The sequence below is a fragment of the Anoplolepis gracilipes genome, chromosome 10, assembly GCF_047496725.1.
Source record: "Anoplolepis gracilipes chromosome 10, ASM4749672v1, whole genome shotgun sequence".
In the NCBI taxonomy this organism is placed as follows: domain Eukaryota; kingdom Metazoa; phylum Arthropoda; class Insecta; order Hymenoptera; family Formicidae; genus Anoplolepis; species Anoplolepis gracilipes.
The window spans coordinates 7,981,222-8,009,179 of NC_132979.1; the positions used below are offsets into that span (position 1 = coordinate 7,981,222).

Sequence of the window (27,958 nt, forward strand, 5' to 3'; positions counted from 1 at the left end):
TGAAGGCGCAAAAGCAATCAAAAGATATAGCTGCAAATTTTAAACATAATTTATGTGCATAGATTTTTTCTTTGCTAAAAATTTTAACATCTTTAAAATTTAAATATTTTAAATAATCTATAAAAGATTACAGATGACGTTAACCATGTAAAATGTCAAGTTCTCTGCTCTCATCTGACTTATTTTTTTTTTTTTAAGTCAGTCAATCAATCCGAAATCATAAAAAAAAAATTCCTTTACATTATTATCGATTAATCGAATTTATTATTCGAATAGATTTTTGATTGTAAAATTAATTTTGTAAAATCTTATTTGTAGCGATTTAAAAGAAGGGAGTTAATTAAAGAAGGGGAAGCTATTGTTTCTCGCTGGATGAGGCGCACGAGATATTCGAATCTCTGTCGCGACGAGGATCAGGTTACTCCGGCTGGAACCTCAGCCGCCAGATGGTAGGTGGAAAACTTTAGTTAACTCTCACGACCCTTTACATGCGTCTCTCTCCCTTTCGCTCTCTCTCTTTAAGATACCCTCTAACAACAAGTTCCGAAACGGTAGAAAATGGATCTTTCTTGCCGCGATGTCGATTATGTTAAATCGTGCAGAACTTATCAATCTAAAAAATGCCTAGGTTTATCATCCGTGCCGAGAAATGATATCGTTTACAAATACAAATATGTGTAAAAATGTATATATAAGAAATTCTTTAATATCTTTTAACTAGCTATTGTTTATATCAAGTTTCATTTTATTGGCAGTATTTGATGTATTTGAAATTTACAGCAAATATAATTCTAGAAAGAAATATTAATTTAAAAAGACCGCAGAAAAATATATATATGTAAATATTCTTTAATAATAGAGGATATAGGGTGTTCAGTAATTGAAAAACCTGGCAGATTCTTGAGATCATTTGGAGTCGATTTTTCCTCAGCGAAAATATCGAGAGACGTCATCATTGTTTGCAATTTTTATCATTATATATCTTCGTAATTAAGCCTTAAATTAAAATTCTATTAAACTCTATCTGAAATTAACTGAAAAGAATGTAGTTTTGGTAATTTTTTAGCTTCAAAAAGTTTAGTTTGCGAAAAGCACCTTTTTTCAATCGCTTATAAATCGGAATTATTGATACTTCGACATATTCGCTGAGGAAAAATCGTCTCCAAATGATCTCAAGAATCTGCCATCAGCAGGTTTTTTACCAATTATCGGACACTCTACACATAGAGGGTGTGATGGTCAAAAACTGAATAGTTTATGAGATATTTCATACTTTAATTTGGCATAATTTTCTATAAACTATAAAATGTAAAATATCTCGTATATATTTTTTCGTAATATTTTTAAATTAATATTTCTTTCTCGAATTATATTTGCTGCTAAATTTTATATATATATATATATATATATATATATACGTAAATATTCTCTATTGAAAGTTAAGCGAATAGTGGGTGTGATTTATGCGTAATACTCGACAGTTTATACAGTGATCACCCATTCAATTAAACATAAAAATAATTTAACCGACCGATGAAGTTTATCGTGTAAATTATCAACACTCCTGCTACGATATTTGACGAGCGATAAAGACAATTAATTAAAGCAGAGTAACTCAATTTTGTATACATAGTCCCGAAAGATCTTTTACGATTATCTTTGTTCACGCGCGACAGTGATTGATATTTTCATAAAAGATAACGTTCTTTGACAATTTTTCATAATTTTAAAAATAATATAATAACCTGTGGTGCCAAATAAAAGAGGAATAATAAATTACGATATCTTAAAATCCTGCAAACATCAGCAAAAATACATCGGAAAATTAGGATTAGCGTCAATGATTCTTCGATCGCGCGCTCAATTATATTTGATAGCGATTATTTGAAATTTACATTTTGTTGGGCACATTTCATTATCACTCAGATGCTTATCTGAGTCGTAAAAAGATATCGTATAAATTTCCGGTAAAAATTTATCAAGTTGCGAATAAAAAATACGATGGACCATTGATGATATCACTGTTACTTTCGAGTATCAAAAAAGATTACGAATAAATTTAAAACAGTTGAAATTACGCGTGTAATTTAAGCGAAACGTTATTTAATTATAACACATTAATGGTCAATAATTAACAATCAATTCTTGTAATAATATACTACTGCAAAAAAAAAAAAAAAAAAAAACGAAATTATATCTTGAGAACAAATGACTCAAACTGTTATATTATTCGGATAAATTTATTATACTGAATGCTTAATTTAGTTTAATATAATATTTATATAATAAATATTATAATGTAATATTAATTATAAATATTATAATATTTACAATATTATATTATTACATAAATTATATAATCTCTTAAGTATGTCTATTTATAAAATAGATTTGATTTGATATGTGTTAGCCTGAATGATTTACTTAATTATATTAGTACTTATCAGTACTTTCTCCACTTGTGTATTATCATCAATCTATCAATTCGATTCGATTTATTATCAAGGAAATCAAATTGCGAGATAGGTAACTGATTCAAAGCGGACTCCAAAACCAGTAATTAACCCGTCTGATAATATATTTTTTATTACATCTTTTTTATTAATGTGAAAATAAAACAAAAGTTATGGATGTTAATAAAACATTTTGGGACCCTAAAGCGTTCTGAATCTTTGAAGATGTCTATTATTAAGATGCTTAGGAATGTCTTTCAGCCTATGTCTACTACCTGTATTTCCAAGAACTGGACAATAAGAAATTTCGAGAAAAAAGATTAGTTGAGATAAGCAAAAGTTAAAGGGCAGTCAAAAATCTTATGCTTCAATCTTTGTATTCATTTTTCGAGCGTAAACCCAGTATGCGATCCATTACATTCATACTGAATTTTTAACTTTTGTCCATGAAATATATATACGGTTGAAATCGATTCGGGAATTTGTCTAATTATATATTTATAAGAGATACTATTTTTCTCTTTTCTATAAAATATAATAAAAAAAAATAATAAAAAGAGAAAAGTCGTTATATCTTTTTTTGTCAGAATTTTTTAAATATTCAATTTTTCTTTCTCTCTTATTTCTTTTTTAAGCCTAAAATTAAGCGAATGATACTCTCACATAGTATATAAAAAATTCTTATTACAATACTTGATCTTGGTTTATTAAAAGTCGAATTATCGCCCGTGTATTCTAATATTTTTAATTAAAATTACACATTTTAATATCATGCACGTTGCATATATTATACATTACGTAATATACGTTGTATAATGTACAAAATATGTGAAATACATTGATTATTGTAAAATTATACGTTCTAATAAAACAACGGCACAAATGTTTTTGATATTCAAATAACAAGATAACAAAGTGTATTAATATCGAAATACCCATCGCGCAAAAGTGTCTATTGTCTTAAGCTTAATGAAAGCAACGTAATATCTTTCTTGAGGGAGCCGTTATTGGGTTTCCAGATGCGGGCAGGCAAATTTTCCACGTCGTATCCTAGTGCGTACGCACCCGTATGCCAAACTCAACATCGTTGATGGCCCGCTGAGAAAAAAATCATGAATCATCGTTGACTTTGGACGAATCGCAAATAAGCTCTATATCACTCATTTGCAAATTAACCTCCTGAGGTCCGAAATTAATTTCGGCAAGTAGGCCTAAGCATTAATATACGCCGCAGCGTATTAAGAATTTAGGAATTGAAAGACTGTTATAATTAATAATAATTTAACGCGCACGTTTCTTTCAAAGAATTTTTGCGATTTAAAATATTCAACAAAAATATAATGTCAACTATATATTATTCGCGGCTTAAAATGTCTGCAGAAAACGGTGCGTTGAATTATTGTCACTATGCTGACTCCATTTTCACAAAAATTCGCAAAATATTCGGACATTTGTGCGTTTAACTTTTGGAAAAGATTGGACCCTCGGGTCTCTATTCGAGCAACACTGATGATCGTCGCTCTTGCTTCGGTCCAGTCAAGCGTCGTGACATTTCTTGCGCGAAGCGGTCTCCCTCTTTGTCACCGTTCGTCATCTTTGGCAAACGGTAAGAAAAAGGAGAGAAACATGAAAAGGGGAAAAGAAAAAGAGACAAAAGAGAAAGAAAGAAATGAGATGAGATAAAAGGAGACAGATGATATACAGGTCGCGACGTTGCCGCGTTGCGGTCTGAGCCCCCGAGAAATTGTACAAAAAACCTTCGAGCAACTCTCTCATGCAGACCATTCCACTTCTCTTTTTCTCATTTCCAAGGTTTCGGCTTATTTTAAATCATTTTTATCGCCGACAATAAAAAGTCGTTGCTTTTAAATGGCGGGCACAAGTTTACTCTCATACGTATTCTAATAAATATCATGAAATATCGTAATGACCAGAGCAAACTTGCGGGAACAAATCGACAAAAATGCCAAAAAATTGAAGAAATCTCAATTAAATTTATCTAATATCTACAGAATTGTTTAAAAATGTATTAAGATAATAATTCGTTTCGTGAGATAAAGAATTTTGGGAGCAAGTCTTTCGTTAAAGTCATTCGCTCTGTCTCCGAATTGTTTTTGTAAGATTTATGTTATTATTAGATGTGTTTCACGTGATTTCCCCTCAAATCTAATAGAAAAAAAAATTTTTTTAACCGGTTATCTACATATTTTAAATTGACCCTTCACGTAGTGATAACCTCGCATGACGGGTGACATCATATTGCCTTTCCGTTATCAAAGTCGGTTTCATTGTTATTTTGCGATAAGACTATTTCAGCCTTTTTTTCCATTTTGCAGTTGTGAGAGAGACTCATAAGATAAACCTTTATGCGGGATAACAAACATAACACATGCCGATCGAGAAATAAAATACATACTTTTTTCCCAGAACTGATGTCTGATGACAGCTAAATGTATCATCGTTACATTTCTTTCCCTATTTTTATGACATGTATAAGAATATTAAAACAAAACTTTTTTCAACGATTAGAACGAACGATTATTTATAGCATAATTATTTCTCGATAATTTTACATAACTTACTTTATATACTTTTTCTATAGCAAAATAACTTTTAATAAAAAATTTAAATTGCTCATCTCAATTACAGTTTTTTTTTTTATTTTAGAAATTGCAAGAGAGCATAAAAACATGTTTTTTTACGAAGTTAAAATTCGAAATAAATGTTAATGAATTAATGGCAATGATAATATATAAACTTCTATTTTTCTACTTTGATATTTTTTATTTAATTAATATGTCCATGTCTAATTGTGCGCGCGCGAACGCAACATACACACACACCTAAGCTCGGCGGTGATTTGAAAACAGAAGGGAAGATACATATTCTATATTTGAGACAGCGCTTTGTTAAAATATACTGACAGCGACTGTATCCTCGGCGCAAACTTCTTTATTTTTTGTCGTCGTGATATTCACGGAACGAATCGCCACTTTTTTTTCGCAGTAACGCGAAGCCGAGTTGAGGAAAAAAAAAGCTCTAATGTCAGCTTTATATTATATAGCGAAGAACCGAGTCAAAACTCTTCGTCGTTCGCCCTCTCTCTGGATCGCAGGAATTCCGTTCTTTACGATCTATTCATATATATATATATATATATAATAAGCGAGACGCTTTGGGAGCGCGAAAATAAACGTCAAAAGCACGTCAAAAAATCCGCGATACGCGTTTGAAAAGAAAAATGAAAAAAAAAAAAAAAAAAAAAAAAAAAAATAAACAGCGAAGGTTGAATTTTCTCGCTCTCTTTTCTCTCACTCACCTGCTTAGATTACGGCCCCGCCACCGCTTAACCGATCTCCCAGAAGTTTATCGCTGACAATTTCCAGCCGGTCCGATCGCGCACCGGGAAACACCATGCAAAAACGCGACACAAAGCAGCGGGAATCACGTGTACGACTATGAGGCGCACGCACATCGGCAGCAGCACTAACGCAACAACGCGACGCGATTGTACAAGACCGTATACACAATACAGATTACAAAAGTATTATGGCCGCGTTCTCTCTCCGCGGCCGACGTTTCATGAATGAAACTGAGCGCGCTACTAACCTCGCGTCGTAATTTCGGCCCCGGCCCCCGGCCCGAGCGGCCAATGCCTTGCGAACGGCCGTATTCGCCATAGACTTGCTGCGTACGAGATGGGCTTTGACAGTTGACAGGTGGCGACCGACACGAACTACGCGCCGGATGAGCTATATCTCGCGTTGGAAACTGGATATTTCCATTCGTGTGCGACTTTACAGTCAGGCGAATAAAAATTTCATCAGAAAGATTTATAAAAGTTTAATGTCTGAGAGTGACGTTAGTTTTCGCGTTTTTTATTTTTATCTCAGATTTCCACTATGTAAATGTCAGCTCGTTAGGATATAACCTATTGGCTATCTTGTGTTAGCAACTGATATTTATTCGATGCGTATAAAAATTCCAGCGAATGAAAAACTTAAATATGATCAGAAAGATTACGAGAACTTTATTTTTTTTTTTTTTTTTTTGAGAGAGATGTTAAATTTTGTTTTATTTTTTCACCTAGAATTCTTATGAAATGTCAGCTCGTTAGAGAGTGTTTTCATTGACAACGCAATCTACCAATCAGAATCCACTCGGAGGACAATCGAGAGATTTTTCATTCGCGACTATTAATGCATATCGGATTTAATAGAAAAAGGCGGGCTACGAACAAAGCAGACGAGCCAAGACGAGCAACAATAACAATCCTGTACAAACACATTGCAGACAGCTGTTCGCAGTTTTTAAAATCTTTATCGATGTTGTTACTTGTTTATTACTATTTATTCAGTATGTATTGTTAAACAAGTTTGAGTCATTGTATATTCTCGAAATGGAAGCTTTGCAAAATACAGGAGCTATTCGGCCTCCTAGGGCGAATAACAAAAATCCAAATCAAGAGACCAATAATTCAGGGTATAATAATTTTTTCAGTATTATTGCGTACATTTATTTGATGACATTTTTTTTAATCTTTAAATATTTCAGAGAAAATGCATTGGGAAGATTGCTTGAAATCAAAGAGGACATTAAAATTGATGCTGCTTATGGATTTCGTAGGGTCACTGATTCGAAAGAGAGAATAGGATTTCTGCTTAATATGCATGCAGTAAGAAAATTTGAAAAAAAAAAGAATATGTATAATCTTGTGCCTAATTAAAATATTTATTTTGATTTCTCTGCGCAGACTGAAATTGTAGAAGATGATAAGCGTCTACTGAGTGGTGTAGATTACTATTTCATAGAGGAAGATGCTACCAGATTTAAAGTGTCGCTACCATATTCACCATATTTTTACATTTTATGTCGTAAAGACACATTTGAGGAAGTGTCGACATTTTTATCTAAAAAATATGTGGGACTTTTGACAAAAATAGAAACTACTTACAAAGAAGACCTTGATTTAGTAAGATGTATATTTAATCGTAGTAAATGTATAGTGTGTGTGTGTGTTGAAGGGAACTATTTTTTTTTCTATTAGAAAAATATAATTTTGTCTCTTTTCTTTAATTTTAGGCTAATCATTTAATTGGTTTGAAACAAAAATATTTGAAGCTTTCTTTTACAAATACTGTTGATTTAACAAAAGTTAGGCGAGATATTATGCGTGTTGTTAAAGTTAATAAGGAGCGAGAGAAAAGTAATACTTACTATATGGACATGCTGGCAACTACATTGCAGCCAAATGAACAGGATAATAATAAACAAACTTTAGATCACATGGACAATATTCTTGATATTAGGTAGCGACATGTATATTTTTTGCTACTTCTCTTTTTTTTTTAATTTTTATTTTTTAATCTCTTGATATTTTTATAATTTACATTGTTTCCAAAATTTTTATTGCTGTGTTACATTTATAAATAATTAAAATTTGATTTTTTATATAGAGAATATGATGTACCTCATCACGTTCGAGTATCTATAGATGCAAACATCTTTTGTGGAACTTGGTACTCTGTAAAAACCAGAGGAAGTGATCCACCTATAATTCTACGAAAAGAGGATATGATTGAACCACCCGAACCTATCGTGTTGGCATACGATATCGAAACTACTAAGTTGCCTCTGAAGTTTCCAGATGCCAGTTTCGATCAGATTATGATGATATCATATATGATAGATGGGCAGGTAATATATTTTGTGTAAATGAAATAAATAATGCCTAAATAAATTATTCAAGCCTCTTTTTAGTTAAAAAATATATGCATAATTTTTTTTTTCTATTGCTTTTGAAGATAATTTTTATCAACATGTTTTATTCTAGGGATATTTGATAACAAATAGAGAACTAGTGTCAGCAGATATACGAAATTTTGAGTATACACCAAAGCCAGAATTTGAAGGTCCCTTCACAATATTTAATGAGCCTAATGAAAAAGCAACAATTGCAAAATTTTTCGATCACATTAATGAAATAAGGCCGCATATATTTGTAACATACAATGGTGATTTCTTCGATTGGCCATTCGTTGAAGCACGAGCGGCTGTACATAATATGGATATGAAAGAGAAAATTGGTTTCTCTAAAAATCGCGAGGGAGTTTATGTCAATAGAGCTGCTATGCATATGGATTGTTTATGGTAAATATTTTATATATACTACACAATGTATATTACTAGAAATATTTTATCATGAAATATTCTCTGTCTGCAGTTGGGTAAGACGTGATTCTTATCTCCCAGTGGGTTCTCAAAATTTAAAAGCTGTTGCTAAAGCTAAATTGAGGTATGATCCGGTGGAACTCGATCCCGAAGAAATGTGCAGATTAGCATCGGAAGAACCTGAGGTACTTGCGAATTATTCCGTTTCCGATGCTGTAGCAACATTTTATCTCTACCAAAAGTACATTCATCCATTCATATTTGCGTTATGCACTATTATTCCTATGGAACCCGACGAGGTAAGGAAAATATATATTGCGATTGATGATACATAGTTTTGCTAAAAAAAGATAATTTGTATTTTAATAATTTTTACTTTAATTTATTTCTAGGTGCTCAGAAAGGGATCTGGAACGCTGTGCGAGTCACTTCTTATGGTGCAGGCTTTTAAAGCAAACATTATATTCCCTAACAAACAAGAAACTGAACTAAATAAACTAACAAAAGATGGTCATTTATTGGATCAGGAAACTTATGTGGGTGGACACGTCGAAGCTTTGGAGTCTGGTGTTTTCAGAGCTGATATTCCCTGCCGTTTTAAAATTATTCCAAATGCTGTAAATGAATTAATCAATGGTGTAGAGAACGCTTTAAAACATACGATACACGAGGAAGAAAAAGTACCTCTTGAAATGGTTACAAATTTTGATGAGATAGTAGAAGAAGTTAAGGGAAAATTGAGAGAGCTTCGAGATCAACCTTTGAGATTAGAAAATCCTGTAATCTATCACTTAGACGTAGGCGCTATGTATCCGAACATTATTTTGACTAACAGATTACAACCTTCTGCGATAGTAAACGAAATGGATTGCGCGGTGTGTGATTATAATAAACCTGACGCTCTTTGCCAAAGAAAGATGAAATGGATGTGGAGAGGCGAATATTGTAAGTTTTAATATAAAATATCATATAAATTTGACATTTTTAAATATAATATTATTTTGATTATTTTTTTTTCTCTAAACTTGAGATGTAACTTAATTATAATTAACAAATTTCAGTGGCTGCAAGCTTAGGTGAATATCAAAGAGTAAAGCAACAACTTGAGACTGAAAGATTTCCACCACAATTCCCTGGTGGTTCCAAGAGAGCTTTTCACGAGTTAACTATGAAAGAACAAGCCACGTTTCAAAAGAACAGGCTTACGGAATATTGCAAAAAGGCTTATAAGAAGGTCAAAATTACTAGAATGGAAGAAAGAACGCAGACAATTTGTCAGAAAGAAAATTCGTTTTATGTAGACACTGTGAGAGCGTTCAGAGATAGAAGATATGAATATAAAGCATTAACTAAAGTTGCCAAACAACAAGTAGCAACGGCAGTCGCGAAAGGAGATGCGGCTGACATAAAATCTGCCAAGAATAGAGAAATTTTATACGATTCTCTTCAACTCGCTCACAAATGTATTTTGAATTCCTTCTATGGTTACGTTATGAGAAAGGGGTAAGAAAAAAAGAAAGAGAAAGTTAAAATATATAATAAAATATTTTAATGTTGCGCTATATTTTTTTGAATCAATCTTATTGCATTCTCATCAAATTATTATTTTTTAATCAAGCTAAAATTTTAATTATCTGCTTTAAAATTATGTTGCAGGGCACGATGGCATAGCATGGAAATGGGTGGCATTGTATGTTACACAGGAGCCCACATTATTAGGAAAGCTAGAGAGATTATAGAACAGATTGGTCGCCCACTGGAACTGGATACTGATGGTATATGGTGTATATTACCTGCATCTTTCCCAGACTCCATTATAGTTCACACTACGCACGAAAAGAAGCCGAAATTTACAGTCTCTTATCCGAATGCGGTTCTCAATTTCATGGTGAAGGTAAGGTATAACTTAAAAGAGAAATTATGGTACGTTTCTCTTTCTTTTAATCGACGTGTCAATTTTTCATGCAGGATCAATTTACCAATAAAGTATACCATGATCTTGTGGATAAACACAATTTAACGTACGAAATCAGAAATGAAAACTCGATATTTTTCGAAGTTGACGGCCCATATCTAGCCATGGTGTTGCCTGCTGCGAAAGAAGAAGGAAAAAAGTTGAAGAAGCGATATGCAGTTTTCAATTTCGACGGTTCGCTGGCCGAACTAAAAGGATTCGAGGTAAAGAGGCGAGGCGAGCTACAACTGATCAAAATTTTTCAAGCCTCAGTTTTCGAGTCTTTCTTAAAGGGCAACACGTTAGAAGAATGTTACGCCTCAGTCGCAAAAGATGCGGATTATTGGCTCGATTTGCTTTATAGTAAATGTGCAAATATGCCTGATTCTGAATTATTCGAGTTGATATCCGAGAACAAATCTATGTCACGTAAGCTGGAAGAATATGGTGCGCAAAAGTCTACGTCAATTTCTACAGCGAAAAGACTAGCCGAGTTCCTGGGAGACGAGATGGTTAAAGATGCGGGCTTAGCTTGTAGATATATTATAGCGAATAAACCACAAAGCGCACCGGTTACCGAGCGCGCGATACCGTTGGCCATCTTTCAGTCGGAACCTGCTGTCCGTAGACATTATCTGAAAAAATGGTTGAAAGATCCTACTTTGTATAGTGATGACATTCGGGACATCTTGGATTGGAATTATTACATCGAACGACTCGGGAGTGCCATCCAAAAAATAATCACTATACCAGCAGCGATGCAAGGCCTACCTAATCCAGTCCCACGAGTACAACATCCGCCTTGGTTACATAAAAAAGTAACGGAGAAGACTATGTCTCATCGTCAAAAGAAGATTACGGACATATTTACTGTAGCAGCTAGGACTGAGACTCTTCAACAGACTGCCGACAGTGTCGAAGAATCTCGTGATATCGAGGATCTTGCAGGACCGTCAACTAGTTTTAAGAATTCATCAGTCTCAGTTGTTAATAAAAGAAAACGACAACATATAGAGGAGGAGGACGAAACAGTCAGAGCCAAAAGTTGGAAAGAAGCTTTGGGTTCACCTCCTCCCAAGGGAGCAACAAAAGAGGAAAGGATCAAATGGTTGGAGTTTCATAAGAAAAAATGGGCCTATCAGGCCAAACAGAGGCATCAGCATCGGCAGAAGAGAAGCAAGACGGATGAGAGCGACGGAATCACCTGGGGAGTTATACGAAACACAAATACAAATACTATGACCGGTTTCTTAAGACGTGCTCAGAGGAAATTGTTCGAAACTCCTTGGCAAATCGTTCAGCTGTCGGAGACAGGTGAACCCGGCATGTTTCGATTATGGATACTGGTCGATACGCAGCTGCATCAAGTGCGTCTCGTAGTACCACGCATATTTTACGTAAACACCCGTAAAGCAAGACCGAATCCAGGACCAAACGAACTCTGGAAGAAGAGCTTCAAATCATTACCACGTTCTCGCCCGGTATACAACTTGTATCGATACTCTCTGCCAGAATCTCTGTTTCAGGAGCATAGCCGGGAGCTCCTGGAAGACTTGAGTAAACCAGAAATTGAAGGAATTTACGAGACGCAAATGTCGTTAGAATTTCGAGCTATATTGCAATTGGGATGCGTGTGCATAGTCGATCCACGTGCCGCGCGTAAAATGGCAGACGGTGCCGACACTTTCACACTGGATCAATTAGAATTCAAGAGCATCGCTTTTCAGCCTTACCTCAAGCAAATCGAATCAATCAACTATATATTCCTGTATCACCATTGGAGCTCGAATCGTCAAAGAGCGCTGTGGGGTTTATTCTTAAGTGCCAGCAAGCGAGGTCACATATTCATCTTAGATTCAGTCGCTGCTACCAATCAGCTGCCAAACATGAGTACATTATATACACAGGAACATAAAGCAACGTTGGAGAAGATCGGTGAGGACGACATAAACAGACTGCCTAAAACTATGCAATTCGTGGTTCAAGTTGAGACGAACTTTCAACAAGTGTGCCGTACATTGCAAGCGGCTTTGACGACATATAAAAACGAAGGTCACGGCGCTACGATCATCGTCATTCAAACCGCCCTCGATAGGACGGTGTTGACTACCGAGATGCCGCTGCTCAATGAGTTTCCTCTTGTCAACACGCATATACGTGACGTGGAAAATCTGTACGGCACGCTAGAATGGCAGAAACTAGGCGCGAAGATGATGGTCAGACATTACTTAAAGATTCAGCAGATCGTCGACCTGATGGTGCAACAATGTCGTTTCTTCCACGCGCCTATCGGCAACATATCTGCAGATCCTACTCTCTTCGGCGCGGATCTGTTCTACGCCAGACATTTGCACAGGAACAACTTCGTCCTATGGTGCTCGCCCACGGAAAAACCCGATTTAGGCGGCAGCGAGAACGATGACAACAGATTGCTAACGGATTTCGAGGAGAGCTCGAGCTGCGCCGCGAACAATCCAGGCACGTATTCCAGCGTTTGCGTTCAACTGGATGTTGAAAGTCTGGCAGTCAACGCGTTGTTGCAGTACCATCATATTCATGACATAGACGGAACCAGTGCGTTTGTGGCCTTTCACAATCAACAACGTCCGTCCGTTCAGGTCAGCGCGACACTTATCTGTTCCTAAACCTCTTTACATTTTCAAATTAATTAACGATAGAATAGTTAGTTTTGAGAACTTGTGCAGCATGTGTGGATCCTCTCTGATTGACAATGTTGTAACTGTACTCGAACATTTCACAGGATATGGCGACGGGTGATGCTGCTGCGATTATTCCCAGCTATGATGAAATCACCCTCTGCAATCCGGCGTTCAAGACGTTGCGAAGCATGGTAAACGCATGGCTGATCGAAGTCTCTGTTTACAAGAATATATTTGCAGACTATCAGCTGATTCACTTTTATCGGTATGTTTGTTATTTAATATATTATATTTAATATTATTGATATTATTGTGTGAATACTACTTTCTCTGTTATATAAATGTATGCATATACATGTATATGTTTGTGCGATTCCAGATGGCTAAGATCTTCGAATGCCTTGCTTTATGATCCTGCTCTACGTCGTACTCTACATACCTATATGAAAAAATTATATATACAATTGATAGCAGAATTCAAGACATTAGGCTGTATTATAGTATTTGCAAACTTTAACAAAATTATCGTGTGCACGAAGAAGAGATCTGTGGCCGATGCTTTAGGCTATATGGAATTTGTTGTTCAAACCATACGAAACAAGGAGTTATTCCACAGTATCGAAATTACATTCGACCAATGCTGGGAATATCTGATATGGCTTGACTTGGTATGTTATTATATATTGCATGAAATTAATTTATTATTTATTTCAAATTTTTATTATATTATTTATTATATTAATTTAAAATTTATTTGAATTATGTTTCTGGTTTTTTTCATCACATTCACCATTTATCATAATTATCATGATAATAAATTTAATCTATTTATTGGACAGCACAATCATGCTGGTGTGAAAGGGCCGCTATCAAAGGACGATGCGAGAAACGATGAGAATACCGAAAATGACGACAGCGATGATGATACGGTAAATAATACTTTTATACATATTTTTAGAAATTGAGCCGAGATATATTTTTTGTTCAGTGAGATATTTTATCATCGGACTATTAATTTATAATTGAATTATTTTTATTTAGCCTCAAATAGTGATGAGTTGGAGTTTGATGGAATGCTTGCCTAAAGAATCAGGCTGTCAAGAGAGTTTCAATGCTGTAATAGCAGGGTATATAAACATGATATATCGATGTATGATTGAAAATGAAACCAATAATACTATAAGGCCTAGAAGAAGACGCAGTCAAAGTCAGTCCTTTATAGCACCACTTGGTTTAGGTGCATTGGAAAATACAGCCGAATACGCGAAGAAATTGATATCAGGCGAAATGTCTCAAAGATTATTCAAGTGTGTATACATATTTTACAGAATTTTTGTCGTAAAATTCGAACAAAGCAGACTAACAATTTCAATTTATTATTTTTAGAATAATGCAAAAGATACATCGAAATTTACCTGAGAAAACGTTAGCTCTCGAAGAATATCCTAATCTGGACATGAATGGAAAAGAAAGTATAAAAATTAATCCTGCCCTTGAATTAATCAAAGCAATATGCAAGGTAACAGTATTAGTTGTGCATTTATTAAACCTAATTTCACAAACAATTCAGATAATTGTTTAAAAAATTAGAAATCCTTATCTATTTTTGAAAATTTTGAAGGTTTTATCTCTGGACAAAGAAGTGGAAAACGAAGTTTATAACTTAAAGACGAATTTATTACGGCTGATCGGAGTCGGCAGTCATAGTGATAATGTTGAATGGAAGGAGCCATGTATTTCTCTTGTTCTACCAGAGGTTATATGCAAAGCATGTAATCACACGAGAGATGTTGATCTCTGTAGAGATCAACATTACTCAATTGAAAATAACAGGTAAATATCAGATATTCAATTAATATAATTATAATTATTATTAATCTATAATAAAACGAAAATAACAACCTTTGTATTATTATTACAGGCACATGTGGAAATGTCCTTTCTGTGATACCTCTTATGACAATACAGAAATAGAATTTTTATTAATTGATAAATTAAACCGCAAAAGTATGGGATATGTATTGCAAGATCTACAATGTCGAAAATGTAAGGAAATTAAGCGAGAAAATATGAACATATTGTGCTCTTGCTCAGGCGAGTACGATAATTTAATTGCGCGTGATGAAGTTAAACTGCTTGTAAATATATGTAAATCTGTAGCCAGCAAATGTAAAATGAATATTTTAGCAGAGATAGTAGATAATACAAAACTTTTTACTGGTTAAAAATTAAGTCAAAAATAATTTTTATGTTTTACAAGATTAAATTAATTTTTTACTTGCTGTGGATTATTCAAGTTGACTAAAAAAGAAGAATAATTCGGTTATAATAGTACAGCTATAGTTTATTTTTGCAATGAATCACTTAATGTTTAATAGTTCAATCATTGATACATGAATATTCTATAATACATATTTACTATATTTACTTTTTGTTAAGACCAACATCCACAGGTGGATCTAAAACACAAAGTGTAACAGATGTTACATCATTTTAACTACATGTACATATTTTGATATAATAGTTATGTAAAGAAAAAAATACACAATTTTTGTAATAACTCTTGAATATAAAAATAACAGATATCTGTTTAATAAACATATAAATCAAAATTGTGTACCATCAAATTTGAACTGAGGAAATTGTGTCATGTCTACTCCTTTAGCACCACCATATTGTACGTTCAGTTTTTCTAGTTCAGACTGTTGCTCATGTACTATTTCTGGACTAGCATCAACCAATTTTCCATCTCTTAAATTAAAAGTAATTTTTTTTTTAGTATAAAAACTTACAAATATATTTTCTATTTCGATCAATCTTTTCAACGTATAATGTAATTTATACATAATATAATAATTTCAAAAAAGCTGCACTATTTAATTATTATATTAATTAAATATTTAAATTAATGTAAGTGGAATAATATTTGAATCAAATTTATTAATTCTATAGCTACATTAAATGGTTCCTATATTTTTAACTTATTATTTTATTTTTAAAATTATATATAATTTAAAAGAAAATATACTTACACGCTTTTCGACTTGTACTCTCGGAGTTTATCGAGAAAGAGCTGCTGTATGGGATCGGTTGCTTTTTGCAATGCAGGGATGTTAGTACTAATATTACGTTTAACAGTTTTTGGCAAGTTAGCGAGACGTGACCTCAACATTTTGATCGGCTGAAAAAGAGATTACATACATTTTTCTTTTTTTTTTGGAAAATTCATATGTATATATATGTACATATGTCTTTAATTGTCAACAATTTATACACTTTACACAACAAGTACAAATTGTTAAAATAGCGTTCTAATTATGTATATCAAGGGAAGCATTTTTAAATTATATATTCTACAGTAAATAACGTCGAATTTAATTAGAATGCTAATAAAGTCAATCATTTATTGAATCTCTCTTACGTAATAAATACAAAATGACATTTGTAAAGGTTAGATTTTTCAGAGTGAGTTGAACTTAAATGAATCAATTAAATACAAACTGATTAATTTATAAATAAATTAATAATACAATACTTTAAAGATTTCATACTGTCAATAGTATATGTCAAGAAATAATTACTTTTTTTAGCACTTACACGTAAAACTCCAATTTTCTTCTTGATTATACAAGTTATTACAAAAAGAACTAGGGTATGTGTTTAAAGGTCCTAGATTCTATTGTCAGAGAGAAGCCTGAGAGGCGCTATGAAGCCGTTTATGAGGGAACCCATTTTCACCGCGGTACAGTGACGCTAACTGGATCGATTTTAGAGCCGGTGGAACTACGTAGCTGGATCGACTTTCCAGCGGTTCGCGTCCGTGCTAGATCCACAAATTATGGTTCGTGTCCGTGCTAGATTCATAACTGTGGATCTCAAAAGTACGAAACATATACATTCATTAATATTTTATTACATATTATTAATTGCAACTGCGCATGATCTTTTTTCACTTTAACATATATATATATATATATATATATATTACTTCATAATATATGTTAAAGTGAAAAAAGATCACGCGCAGTTTCAATTAATAATATGTAATAAAATATTAATGAATGTATATGTTCTTGTATTATTAATAAAAAAGTTGATGCGAGACACTTTCTGTAACAACTAATCATGATTTGAAAAGAAAAGGAAAATTACTTGTCAAAATTAATTAACCGAGATCATTGTTGCAAAAGACTCTTATATAATATATATAAATACATAATTATAATATAATTTTATTTTATTTAATTACTGTAATTTTATACATCTGTTGACTCGTTTAATTCATCTATTTGTCGTTTTCAATTTACAATTTTAATAGCAAGACGTTTGATATATTAATTTCGGAAAATGAAACTTTATTAATTACTGTTAATTAACGCCGATTATGCAATTGACATACTCGTACGCGATTAACAATATGCGTCTTCTAATATCCTCGAAAGTTCAATTTTTATTAATAAAAGATGTTATATAAATATCGACAATGTACTTCACGAGCGGTAATGCATTTTAAAACGCTCGAAAATTCGCTTCTGAATGAATAGGAAAACATATTTCGCAAAGAAGGTATCGTTCTTCCGCGGATTTTAGCGATATCTTCTTTGCGAAATATGTTTTCCTATTCATACAGAAGCGAATTTTCGAGCGTTTTAAAATGCATTACCGCTCGTGAAGTACATTGTCGATATTTATATAATATCTTTTATTTATAAAAATCGAACTTTCGAGACGATTAGAAGACACATATTATTAATCGCGTACGAGTATGTCAATTGCATAATCGGCATTAATTAACAATAATTAATAAAGTTTCTTTTCCCGAAATTAATATATCAAACGTCCTGCTTTTATAATTGTAAATTCAAAGCGACAAATAGATGAATTAAATGAGTCAACTGATGAATAGAATTACAGTAATTAAATAAAATAAAATTATATATTATAAATATGCATTTATATATCATATATATAGTTATATAAGTGTCTCTTGCAACAATAATCTCGGTTAATTAATTTCAATGCCTCATTAAAAATTAAAGATAAGACCAGGATGAGAATGCTAGAAGGATGCGAAAAGAAAGAAATCAGAAAGTTAATAACATATTGCGAGATGTTCCGCGGTAAACGAAATTCGAATTCTTTATTCGATCAAAAATCGAAAAGATTGATTAGCTATCGATCGAGTCTGCATGAATTATTCAGTTCAGGAAATTAGAAACTCCATACCGAAATAAGATAATGTATTCGCAAAGAATGAATATGATATGAAATTTAATATAAAATATATTACAAAATGTATAAAATATATTGTAAAATGTACAAAATACATAAAATATTATATATAATTAATTCAATGTTATATATAGAGAATTAATTATATTACAAATATATTTTACAAAATTTAATTAAAACGTCACCGAGAAAGGCAATTAGGAGCTAGCGCAGGTGTATACAAAATTTAATATAAAATATAATTTTAATTTTTAATTCAAAATAATTTTATTACATAGAATTATACGAAATATCCGAAATTGACCTATATAATTTATTAGAAATTTTTAAAATGTAATTGATGTAGTCTATATCACGACCAAAAGATCGAATTATTAATAAATTTATCGATACGTCTCTCTCAATTAAGAAAACCTAGAATTTTAATGGAATTTTATGTATATGTATGTATTCTTCCATTTCGTGTAATTTTACTTTTTACAATAAGTATAATACAATAAATATAATTCATACATATAATATAACGCAACTTAAATCTATCTCTTACGCAATAATATCTTATACTATTTTAATAATATAATATAATATTTAAAATTAATATTTAATGTCCATATAATCTTATGCAATATAATATATAACATACCATAAATACAATGTTATACCTGTATAATATACATCTTAATATAAAAGATATGCATATAATATACATATTATATACATACATACAATAAGTTACATGTACAATAAATAAGTTACATTTTTTTACGTTTTTCATAATTAAACTAAATTTTATTATGAATATAATTTTAATTTTTACCTAATAATGTTTTAAAACTTGTTTTTACAGTTTTTATATGTAATTTATATTTAATTAATTTTTTATTTTATTGAAAAAAATATTAAATTTTTATATTTTTACAATTTTATATTATCTTATATTTATATTTTTATATTTTTTTCCTTACAAATAAATTTAATTTTATAATAGCTATAATTTTTCTTTTATTAAATTTTATGTTTTTTTTTAAATTGTCTTAATAGCCCTAGCAGACCTACTTCTATTAGCTACATCAGTAAAAATCTGATAAAACAAGATTTGGGGAGTCCTAATTGGAAATTTGCGATTACATATTTTTTACGCATTGTGGCCAGAATTGACCACGTATCTTCAGCCAGTTGGACCTACCTTTTGTTGCTCCTGGCTATTCATTCTGACTCGATTTCTACGAGCCAAGAATTGAGAAAGAAAAACAACTTCTTCTACTGCCGGTAATAATTATCACCGGCAAATAAGACGACTTATATTCATTTAGGATCGTATGATATTATAATACAATCGTTTTGTAAATGCGTATCATTAGTCGTCGAAAGTTGCAAAAGATATATAACAAATATAATCATGTATATACCGAAAAAATTGTACTCAAAATGTAGACTTTATAAGCCTTCTTAATAGATATTCTTAATAAATAAGAATAATTTTTTACCATGATATTTTTTAAAACACCTAATTTATAATGAAATTAAAACTATTGTATATATTAATATATTATGTATATTTAACTTGTCAAAATTTTAATAAATAGCAAATGTCCATTTGTAAAATTTTTTTTGTTATTGGGATTCATAATCTCAAATATTAAATAATATAATGATAAGAAAATATTCTATTCAGTATATAAGTATATTCTTACTTGCTAAGAATATCTGAAAGTACTCTTTAGAAGACTTCTCTCTTAAACTAATTGTAAGAAGATCTTCTTAATGTTTATTTTAAAGAAATATATTATAAAGTTAAATGAAATATTCTTAAGCTGAGAATATAATTTTTTCGGTGTATGTAAAATATATTAGCATGCATATCAATCCCTCTGTCGGCGGGTCATTAAACATTTGTATCTTTAAAATTGTTTTATAAAAATCTAATATATATAATTAAAATAAATATTTCATGTATGTCTTGCATAAAACTGGAATAAATCATATATTTTTATTTTTTTTAATATTTTTCTTTTTCTTTCAATTTTAATATACAAATGGTATACCTATTTTAACAAAAGTTAAAAAAAAAAGTAAATGAAAAATGTAATATAAAATTTTCTTTTGGAATACGTACAAAAAGCAATTTTTTTATAATTTAAAATTGACCCAAAGTACGGCATGCATGCATTCCGCCGTTCGAGGGTTAAAGCAACGAATTTATCTACAATCTACATCTTTATCTACAAGTCTATTAATCTACATCTACAAATCTTTACACAAATCCGTTGCTTTAAAATATAATAAAAGCTTTTTGTCACTCACCGACACTGATGCGCAACAACGGAGTTGTCGATATTGAAGCTATGTTATCTGTAACATACAAAATAAAATCCAAATTATAGCAGCGATTTTAAATAATTAATATTAAAGAATTTATTATTATACTTAATAAATTTATATTCGACGCGTACAATAATAAGCAGATATATATAAATATGGAATAACTTTGTAAATTAAAAAAACTTTTCTTTATAAATAAAAACTTTTATCAGATTTATACAAAAATCTTTATCTCTGAATATCTTTCAATTAAATCATTTAACTAAAATAATCGAATTATTTTGTATAAAGTATTTATTAATTAATATACAAATAATATTTACCCTGGGGTTGCTCCGCCGATGCAGGATGCCTCTCCTAGGCCTCCTCCTCCTCTCAGATGTCAGGGAAGCCAGGATCTATTGTTTTATACGCGCGATATACTTTTTTAAATTTGTTTAAACCGTACAAAAGTAAAAACGCGCGATAGTTTGGACGGCACTTCCGCACTTTTACGCGCGATACTTTGACGGCACTCCCGAATTTCGGAACGATCGAAAAACCCATCAATGATTTATTCCAACAATCGACCGACCTCTAATCGACTAGGACCGAAACCCGTTGACGAAGCAGAGACCGTGCTCTCAACAACCGATTATCGAGCGTTAGCTTAATATTAACCGCGCGTTCATGTATCTCTCTATACTGAACATACGTCTTTACGCGGCCGGCATTCGCCTCAGCCGCGATACTGAGGCGTATAAACGTTGTTGCCCAGTAAGAAATGACGATTGAAAAAATGCAAATTAAACGCCGATAATCGACATCCATTTGGCAACATCTTCCTCAATCAATCATTTTTCACTGGAAAGCAACGCTGAGAGAATCCCAGTTAGTCGGCATCAAATACGATCCCCGACAACATAATTTCGTGATCGAAATCAGGAAATATGAACGAAAACACGACCGCGATCGCGATGAAGCCGAGAACCGAGAGCAGAGAGCCGAAAGCCGAGACGAATGTCAAAAACAATAGCATGCTATATGTCACCAAAATCGAATGTTATTATTTTATTTCGGAGTCATTTTAGACGTACTTTAACACGTTAAGATTTATCGTAATATTATTACGTATATTATCGTCGCGAGAAATGTGTACGGCGCGCTCGACCTCGAGGTGACCGAACGCGAGGCGCACGTGCCGGCACCGGCGCCGACATCGGAGTAAAAACACGTGCGCACACTACGCCCGCCGGAGTAAGAATGAATGACTCATGGCTGTCACTAGTCCCGTACGCCGTACGCGCCGGGCTCCCCTCCCTTACTATGGAATGCGTGACGTCAAAGACAAGGTCGAGTATGCTCATTCTCTCTCTCTCTTTCTCCTCGCCGCCAGACAATAACAAATACGCACTATACTACGTGATATAATTTAACGCGTTGAAATATGTACAATCTAATGATTCTAAAATACATATAAAATTCCTTAACAAAAATAATATTATTATTCGATTTAATGCGATATATTTAAAATACATGAAACGCGATTACGAAATTTGTAAAATACTTTAACGAAAGCAATCTTATGACTTACTGTATGACTATTATAATTGCACGATTTATTTATTATATTCGTAAAAAATTATATCAATGATGTGTGTGTGTGTGTGTGTGTGTGTATGTTTGTGTGTGTATGTGTGTGTGTGTGTGTGTGTGTGAACAATTATTTGTAAAAGCGATAGAAATTTATATTATAGATACACACATATATTTATAGACGTATAATAATTAAATATAAATTAATAATAAAAAATATGCACAAATGTACTGCCTGTACTTATTACATTTAGTAAATATGTATAACTCTCTGTAATTATAGAAATTTGTCATATCATATTAAATAAATGTTCTCTCTTTCATCATAACTATATAATTATTCATTTATATATAAATTACATATGTTTGTTTTTTTTTCTATCAGAAAAAGAAAAAGAAAGAGAGAAAAAAACAGATATTGTATCATTAAAAATTAATGTATTAAATACAATTTATTAATATTTTATTATTTGTTTCTTATAAAAAAGTTTTTTATTAGATGTGCCTGTTTTTATTAGAGCTTATACTATTTAATTTATTCGATTAAAATATGAATTTTTATTAATAAAATATTTTACATAAATATCGGCAATGTACTTCACGAGCAATAATGTATCTTAAAACCCTCGAAAATTCGCTTCTGAATGAATAGGAAAACATATTTGGCAAAGAAGGTATCGCTACAGGCAAGATCGGCGGCAAGGTCGGCTGCGAAAGCGATACCTTCTTTGCGAAATATATTCTCCTAGTAACTCAGAATAAAAATTTCCGAGCGTACCGCTTGAACTGAATTATTTCACGATCTCTCGTCGCAAAATATTTTCTAATAATTCAGAAAGGAATTTTCTAAAATATTTAACGGCATATTATTATTGTTCATAATGTGCATAATAATTACTGCAGCATACCTTTTTGCGAAATATATTCTCCTAATAAGAAATGAAACATATTAAAAGATATGTTATTACTTGTGAACTGCATTTCTTTTACCTTGTTAAAGAATCGAGTTTTAAGAGTTGAAAAGAGTTTTATTCATTAGCAGTAATAATCAATTATTTCACATTTAATTGTATGATCGTCTAGAGGACAAATTTATATGATTTTCGCATTATGTCATGCGAACAATCGATATATTTTTGCAATATATCTTCATACTTAAATGTTAAAGACATTTTATATATTTCGCGATGCACTATATTTAAAAATCTTGTTAATGAACCGATTATGTTTCAAGACTTTTTATGTACATATTAATATATAAAAATACTGTCGATTCCGCGACAGTCAACTGATCGTGGATAGCATTACCGATCTTTATATATATTGTTTTATTAATAAAAATCAGAAAGACGAACTTTCGAGAATGTTAAATGACGCATATTACTAGTCGCACACAAGTATGTCAATTGCATAATCGACATTAATTAACAGTAAATAATAAAGTTTTTTTTGCCGAAATTAGTGTCAAACATATTCTGTTGTTAAAATAAACTAAATAGATGTATTAAACGTGTTAAACCGATGAATAATATTATAATAATTAAATAAAATAAAATTATTAATATGTATTTATATATATATATATATATATATGAAGTTACTATAGAATAATATAATATGTTGGATTATATGTTTCATATTTAAACAAATGTAGAGATATGTTTCCCATATATTTTACATTAACAAATAATTGTTATATATAAATATAACATTAGAAATTGAGAAAACACAATGATGAATTATATTCTCTCTCTCTCTCTCTCTCTCTCTCTCTCTCTCTCTCTCTCTCTTTCTCTTTCTTTTTTCAAAAACAAGCAATTTATTTTATAACATTTAATCTTATAAATTTTTGTATTATTAATAAAAAAGTTGATGCGACACACTTTCTGTAACAACTAATCGTGATTTGAAAAGAAAAGGAAAATTACTTATCAAAATTAATTAACCGAGATCATTGTTGCAAGAGACTTTTATATAATATATGAATACATAATTATAATTTAATTTGTTTTATTTAATTATTGTAATTCTATTCATCAGTTTACTCATTTAATTCATCTATTTGTCGCCTTGAATGTACAATTTTAAGAGCAGGACGATTGATATATTAATTTCGGGAAAAGAAACTTTATTAATTATTGTTAATTAATGTCGATTATGCAATTGACATACTCGTACGCGATTAATAATATGTGTCTTCTAATCATCTCGCAAGTTCGTCTTTTTGATTTTATTAATAAAACAATATAAAGATAGGTAATGCTATCCGCGATCAGTTATACGTCTTATTGAAAACATAATTTTAAAGTTATCGTAACTTTTGCTATACAATAAAAATTATTTGAATTATGATGTGTATCATTTTAATCAAACTTTCACTTTGCATTTTATTAGTTTAAAAATAATTTTAATGGATTAAGATTCTTGTGATTAAAATGTGAATGATGATATAATGTGATGGATTATATGGTTCATATTTAAACAAATGTAGAGATATGTTTCCCATATATTTCACATTAACAATTATATATAACATTAAAAATTGAGAAAACACAACGAAGAATTATTATCTCTCTCTCCCTATCTCTCTCTCTCTCTCTCTCTCTCTCTCTCTCTTAGAAACAAGCAATTTATTTTACAATATTTAATCTTATAAATTCTTGTATTATTAATAAAAAAGTTGAGACACTTTCTGTAACAACTAATCGTGATTTGAAAAAAAAAGGAAAATTACTTATCAAAATTAATTAACCGAGATCATTGTTGCAAGAGACTCTTATATAACTATATATATGATATATAAATACATATATAATAATTTTATTTTATTTAATTACTGTAATTCTATTCATTAGTTTAACACGTTTAATTCACCTATTTGGTTTGTTACAATTTTAACAACGGAATATGTTTCATACACTAATTTCGGGAAAAGAAACTTTATTAATTACTGTTAATTAATGCCGATTATGCAATTGACATACACTCGTACGCGATTAGTAATATGTGTCTTCTAATATCCTCGAAAGTTCAGTTTTTATTAATAAAATATTTTACATAAATATGGACAATGTAATTCAAGAGCGGTAATGTATTTTAAAATGCTCGAAAATTCGCTTCTGAATGAATAGGAAAACATATTTCGCAAAGAAGGTATCGTTCTTCCCGCAGATTTTAGCGATACCTTCTTTGCGAAATATGTTTTCCTATTCATTCAGAAGCGAATTTTCGAGCGTTTTAAAATACATTACCGCTCTTGAATTACATTGTCCATATTTATGTAAAATATTTTATTAATAAAAACTGAACTTTCGAGGATATTAGAAGACACATATTACTAATCGCGTACGAGTATATCAATTGCATAATCGACATTAATTAACAATAATTAATAAAGTTTCTTTTCCCGAAATTAATATATCAATCGTCCTGCTCTTAAAATTGTACATTCAAGGCGACAAATAGATGAATTAAATGAGTAAACTAATGAATAGAATTACAATAATTAAATAAAACAAATTAAATTATAATTATGTATTCATATATTATATAAAAGTCTCTTGCAACAATGATCTCGGTTAATTAATTTTGATAAGTAATTTTCCTTTTCTTTTCAAATCACGATTAGTTGTTACAGAAAGTGTGTCGCATCAACTTTTTTATTAATAATACAAAAATTTATAAGATTAAATGTTATAAAATAAATTGCTTGTTTTTGAAAAAAGAAAGAGAAAAAGAGAGAGAGAGAGAGAGAGAGAGAGAGAGAGAGAGAGAGAGAGAGAGAGAGAGAGAGAGAGAGAGAGAGAGAATATAATTCATCATTGTGTTTTCTCAATTTCTAATGTTATATTTATATATAACAATTATTTGTTAATGTGAAATATATGGGAAACATATCTCTACATTTGTTTAAATATGAAACTTATAATCCAACATATTATATTATTCTATAGTAACTTCATATATATATATATATATATATATATAAATGCATATTAATAATTTTATTTTATTTAATTATTATAATATTATTCATCGGTTTAACACGTTTAATACATCTATTTAGTTTATTTTAACAACAGAATATGTTTGACACTAATTTCGGCAAAAAAAACTTTATTAATTACTGTTAATTAATGTCGATTATGCAATTGACATACTTGTGTGCGACTAGTAATATGCGTCATTTAACATTCTCGAAAGTTCGTCTTTCTGATTTTTATTAATAAAACAATATGTATAAAGATTGGTAATGCTATCCACGATCAGTTGACTGTCGCGGAATCGACAGTATTTTTATATATTAATATGTACATAAAAAGTCTTGAAACATAATCGGTTCATTAACAAGATTTTTAAATATAGTGCATCGCGAAATATATAAAATGTCTTTAACATTTAAGTATGAAGTTATATTGCAAAAATATATCGATTGTTCGCATGACATAATGCGATAATCATATAAATTTCTCCTTCAGACGATCATACAATTAAATGTGAAATAATTGATTATTACTGCTAATGAATAAAACTCTTTTCAACTCTTAAAACTCGATTCTTTAACAAGGTAAAAGAAATGCAGTTCACAAGTAATAACATATCTTTTAATATGTTTCATTTCTTATTAGGAGAATATATTTCGCAAAAAGGTATGCTGCAGTAGTTATTATGCACATTATGAACAATAATAATATGCCGTCAAATATTTTAGAAAATTCCTTTCTGAATTATTAGAAAATATTTTGCGACGAGAGATCGTGAAATAATTCCGTTCAAGCGGTACGCTTGGAAATTTTTATTCTGAGTTACTAGGAGAATATATTTCGCAAAGAAGGTATCGCTTTCGCAGCCGACCTTGCCGCCGATCTTGCCTGTAGCGATACCTTCTTTGCCAAATATGTTTTCCTATTCATTCAGAAGCGAATTTTCGAGGGTTTTAAGATACATTATTGCTCGTGAAGTACATTTCCCATATCTATGTAAAATATTTTATTAATAAAAATTGAACTTTCGAGGATATTAGAAGACACATATTACTAATCGCGTACGAGTATATGTCAATTGCATTAATTAACAGTAATTAATAAAGTTTCTTTTCTCGAATTTAGTGTATGAAACATATTCCGTTGTTAAAATTGTAACAAACCAAATAGGTGAATTAAACGTGTTAAACTAATAAATAATATTATAATAATTAAATAAAATAAAATAAAATTAAATTATTAATATGTATTTATATATATATATATATATATATATATATATATATATATATATATATTTTATATATATAAATTTTATATATTTTTTATATATTTTTTTTTAATATATATATATATATATATTTTATTAAGAATATATATATATATAAAATAGTGTAAAATTTTTAATGTTATATATAATTGTTAATGCTAAATTTGTATATAAAAACATATCTCTACATTTGTTTAAATATGAAACATATAATCCAACATATTATATTCTTCTATAGTAACTATATATATATATATATATATACATATATATATATATATATAGTTACTATAGAAGAATATAATATGTTGGATTATATGTTTCATATTTAAACAATT

The 27,958-nt window shown here is 30.7% G+C and overlaps 3 protein-coding genes across 6 annotated transcripts in view; 1 reads left to right on the plus strand and 2 right to left on the minus strand.

The window, feature by feature from the left end:
• Pnt (ETS transcription factor pointed) overlaps nucleotides 1-6,072 on the minus strand; it is a 118,781-nt gene extending 112,709 nt beyond the window's left edge. Inside the window, exon 1 of one of the 3 annotated variants that reach the window (XM_072900586.1) lies at nucleotides 5,773-6,072. The gene's annotated coding sequence lies outside the window, so the exon portion shown is untranslated. The remainder of the gene's footprint in view (nucleotides 1-5,772) is intronic. The other 2 variants (XM_072900585.1, XM_072900590.1) reach the window with 2 other exon arrangements.
• A 485-nt stretch (nucleotides 6,073-6,557) lies between these two features.
• Dnapol-epsilon255 (DNA polymerase epsilon catalytic subunit 1) lies at nucleotides 6,558-15,850 on the plus strand. Its single transcript, XM_072900582.1, has 18 exons — nucleotides 6,558-6,935; nucleotides 7,008-7,128; nucleotides 7,207-7,425; nucleotides 7,536-7,762; nucleotides 7,910-8,150; nucleotides 8,287-8,603; nucleotides 8,677-8,923; nucleotides 9,017-9,569; nucleotides 9,686-10,127; nucleotides 10,281-10,518; nucleotides 10,593-13,196; nucleotides 13,340-13,503; nucleotides 13,618-13,906; nucleotides 14,078-14,167; nucleotides 14,280-14,545; nucleotides 14,625-14,757; nucleotides 14,860-15,071; nucleotides 15,160-15,850. Exons 1-18 carry the CDS (start codon nucleotides 6,853-6,855, stop codon nucleotides 15,461-15,463), a joined length of 6,750 nt encoding a protein of 2,249 aa, XP_072756683.1. The 5' UTR covers nucleotides 6,558-6,852; the 3' UTR covers nucleotides 15,464-15,850.
• On the minus strand, nucleotides 15,561-16,979 carry LOC140670107 (ATP synthase-coupling factor 6, mitochondrial). Of its 2 annotated transcripts, none has more exons than XM_072900607.1 (4): nucleotides 16,836-16,979; nucleotides 16,271-16,419; nucleotides 15,859-15,989; nucleotides 15,561-15,697 (listed from the first exon to the last, which is right to left on the minus strand). In XM_072900607.1, exons 2-4 carry the CDS (start codon nucleotides 16,408-16,410, stop codon nucleotides 15,663-15,665), a joined length of 306 nt encoding a protein of 101 aa, XP_072756708.1. In that variant the 5' UTR covers nucleotides 16,411-16,419; nucleotides 16,836-16,979; the 3' UTR covers nucleotides 15,561-15,662. The 2 variants fall into 2 exon arrangements, with proteins under 2 accessions (XP_072756708.1, XP_072756709.1); XM_072900608.1 differs by having other exon boundaries at nucleotides 16,820-16,961.
• Nucleotides 16,980-27,958: the final 10,979 nt, after the last annotated feature.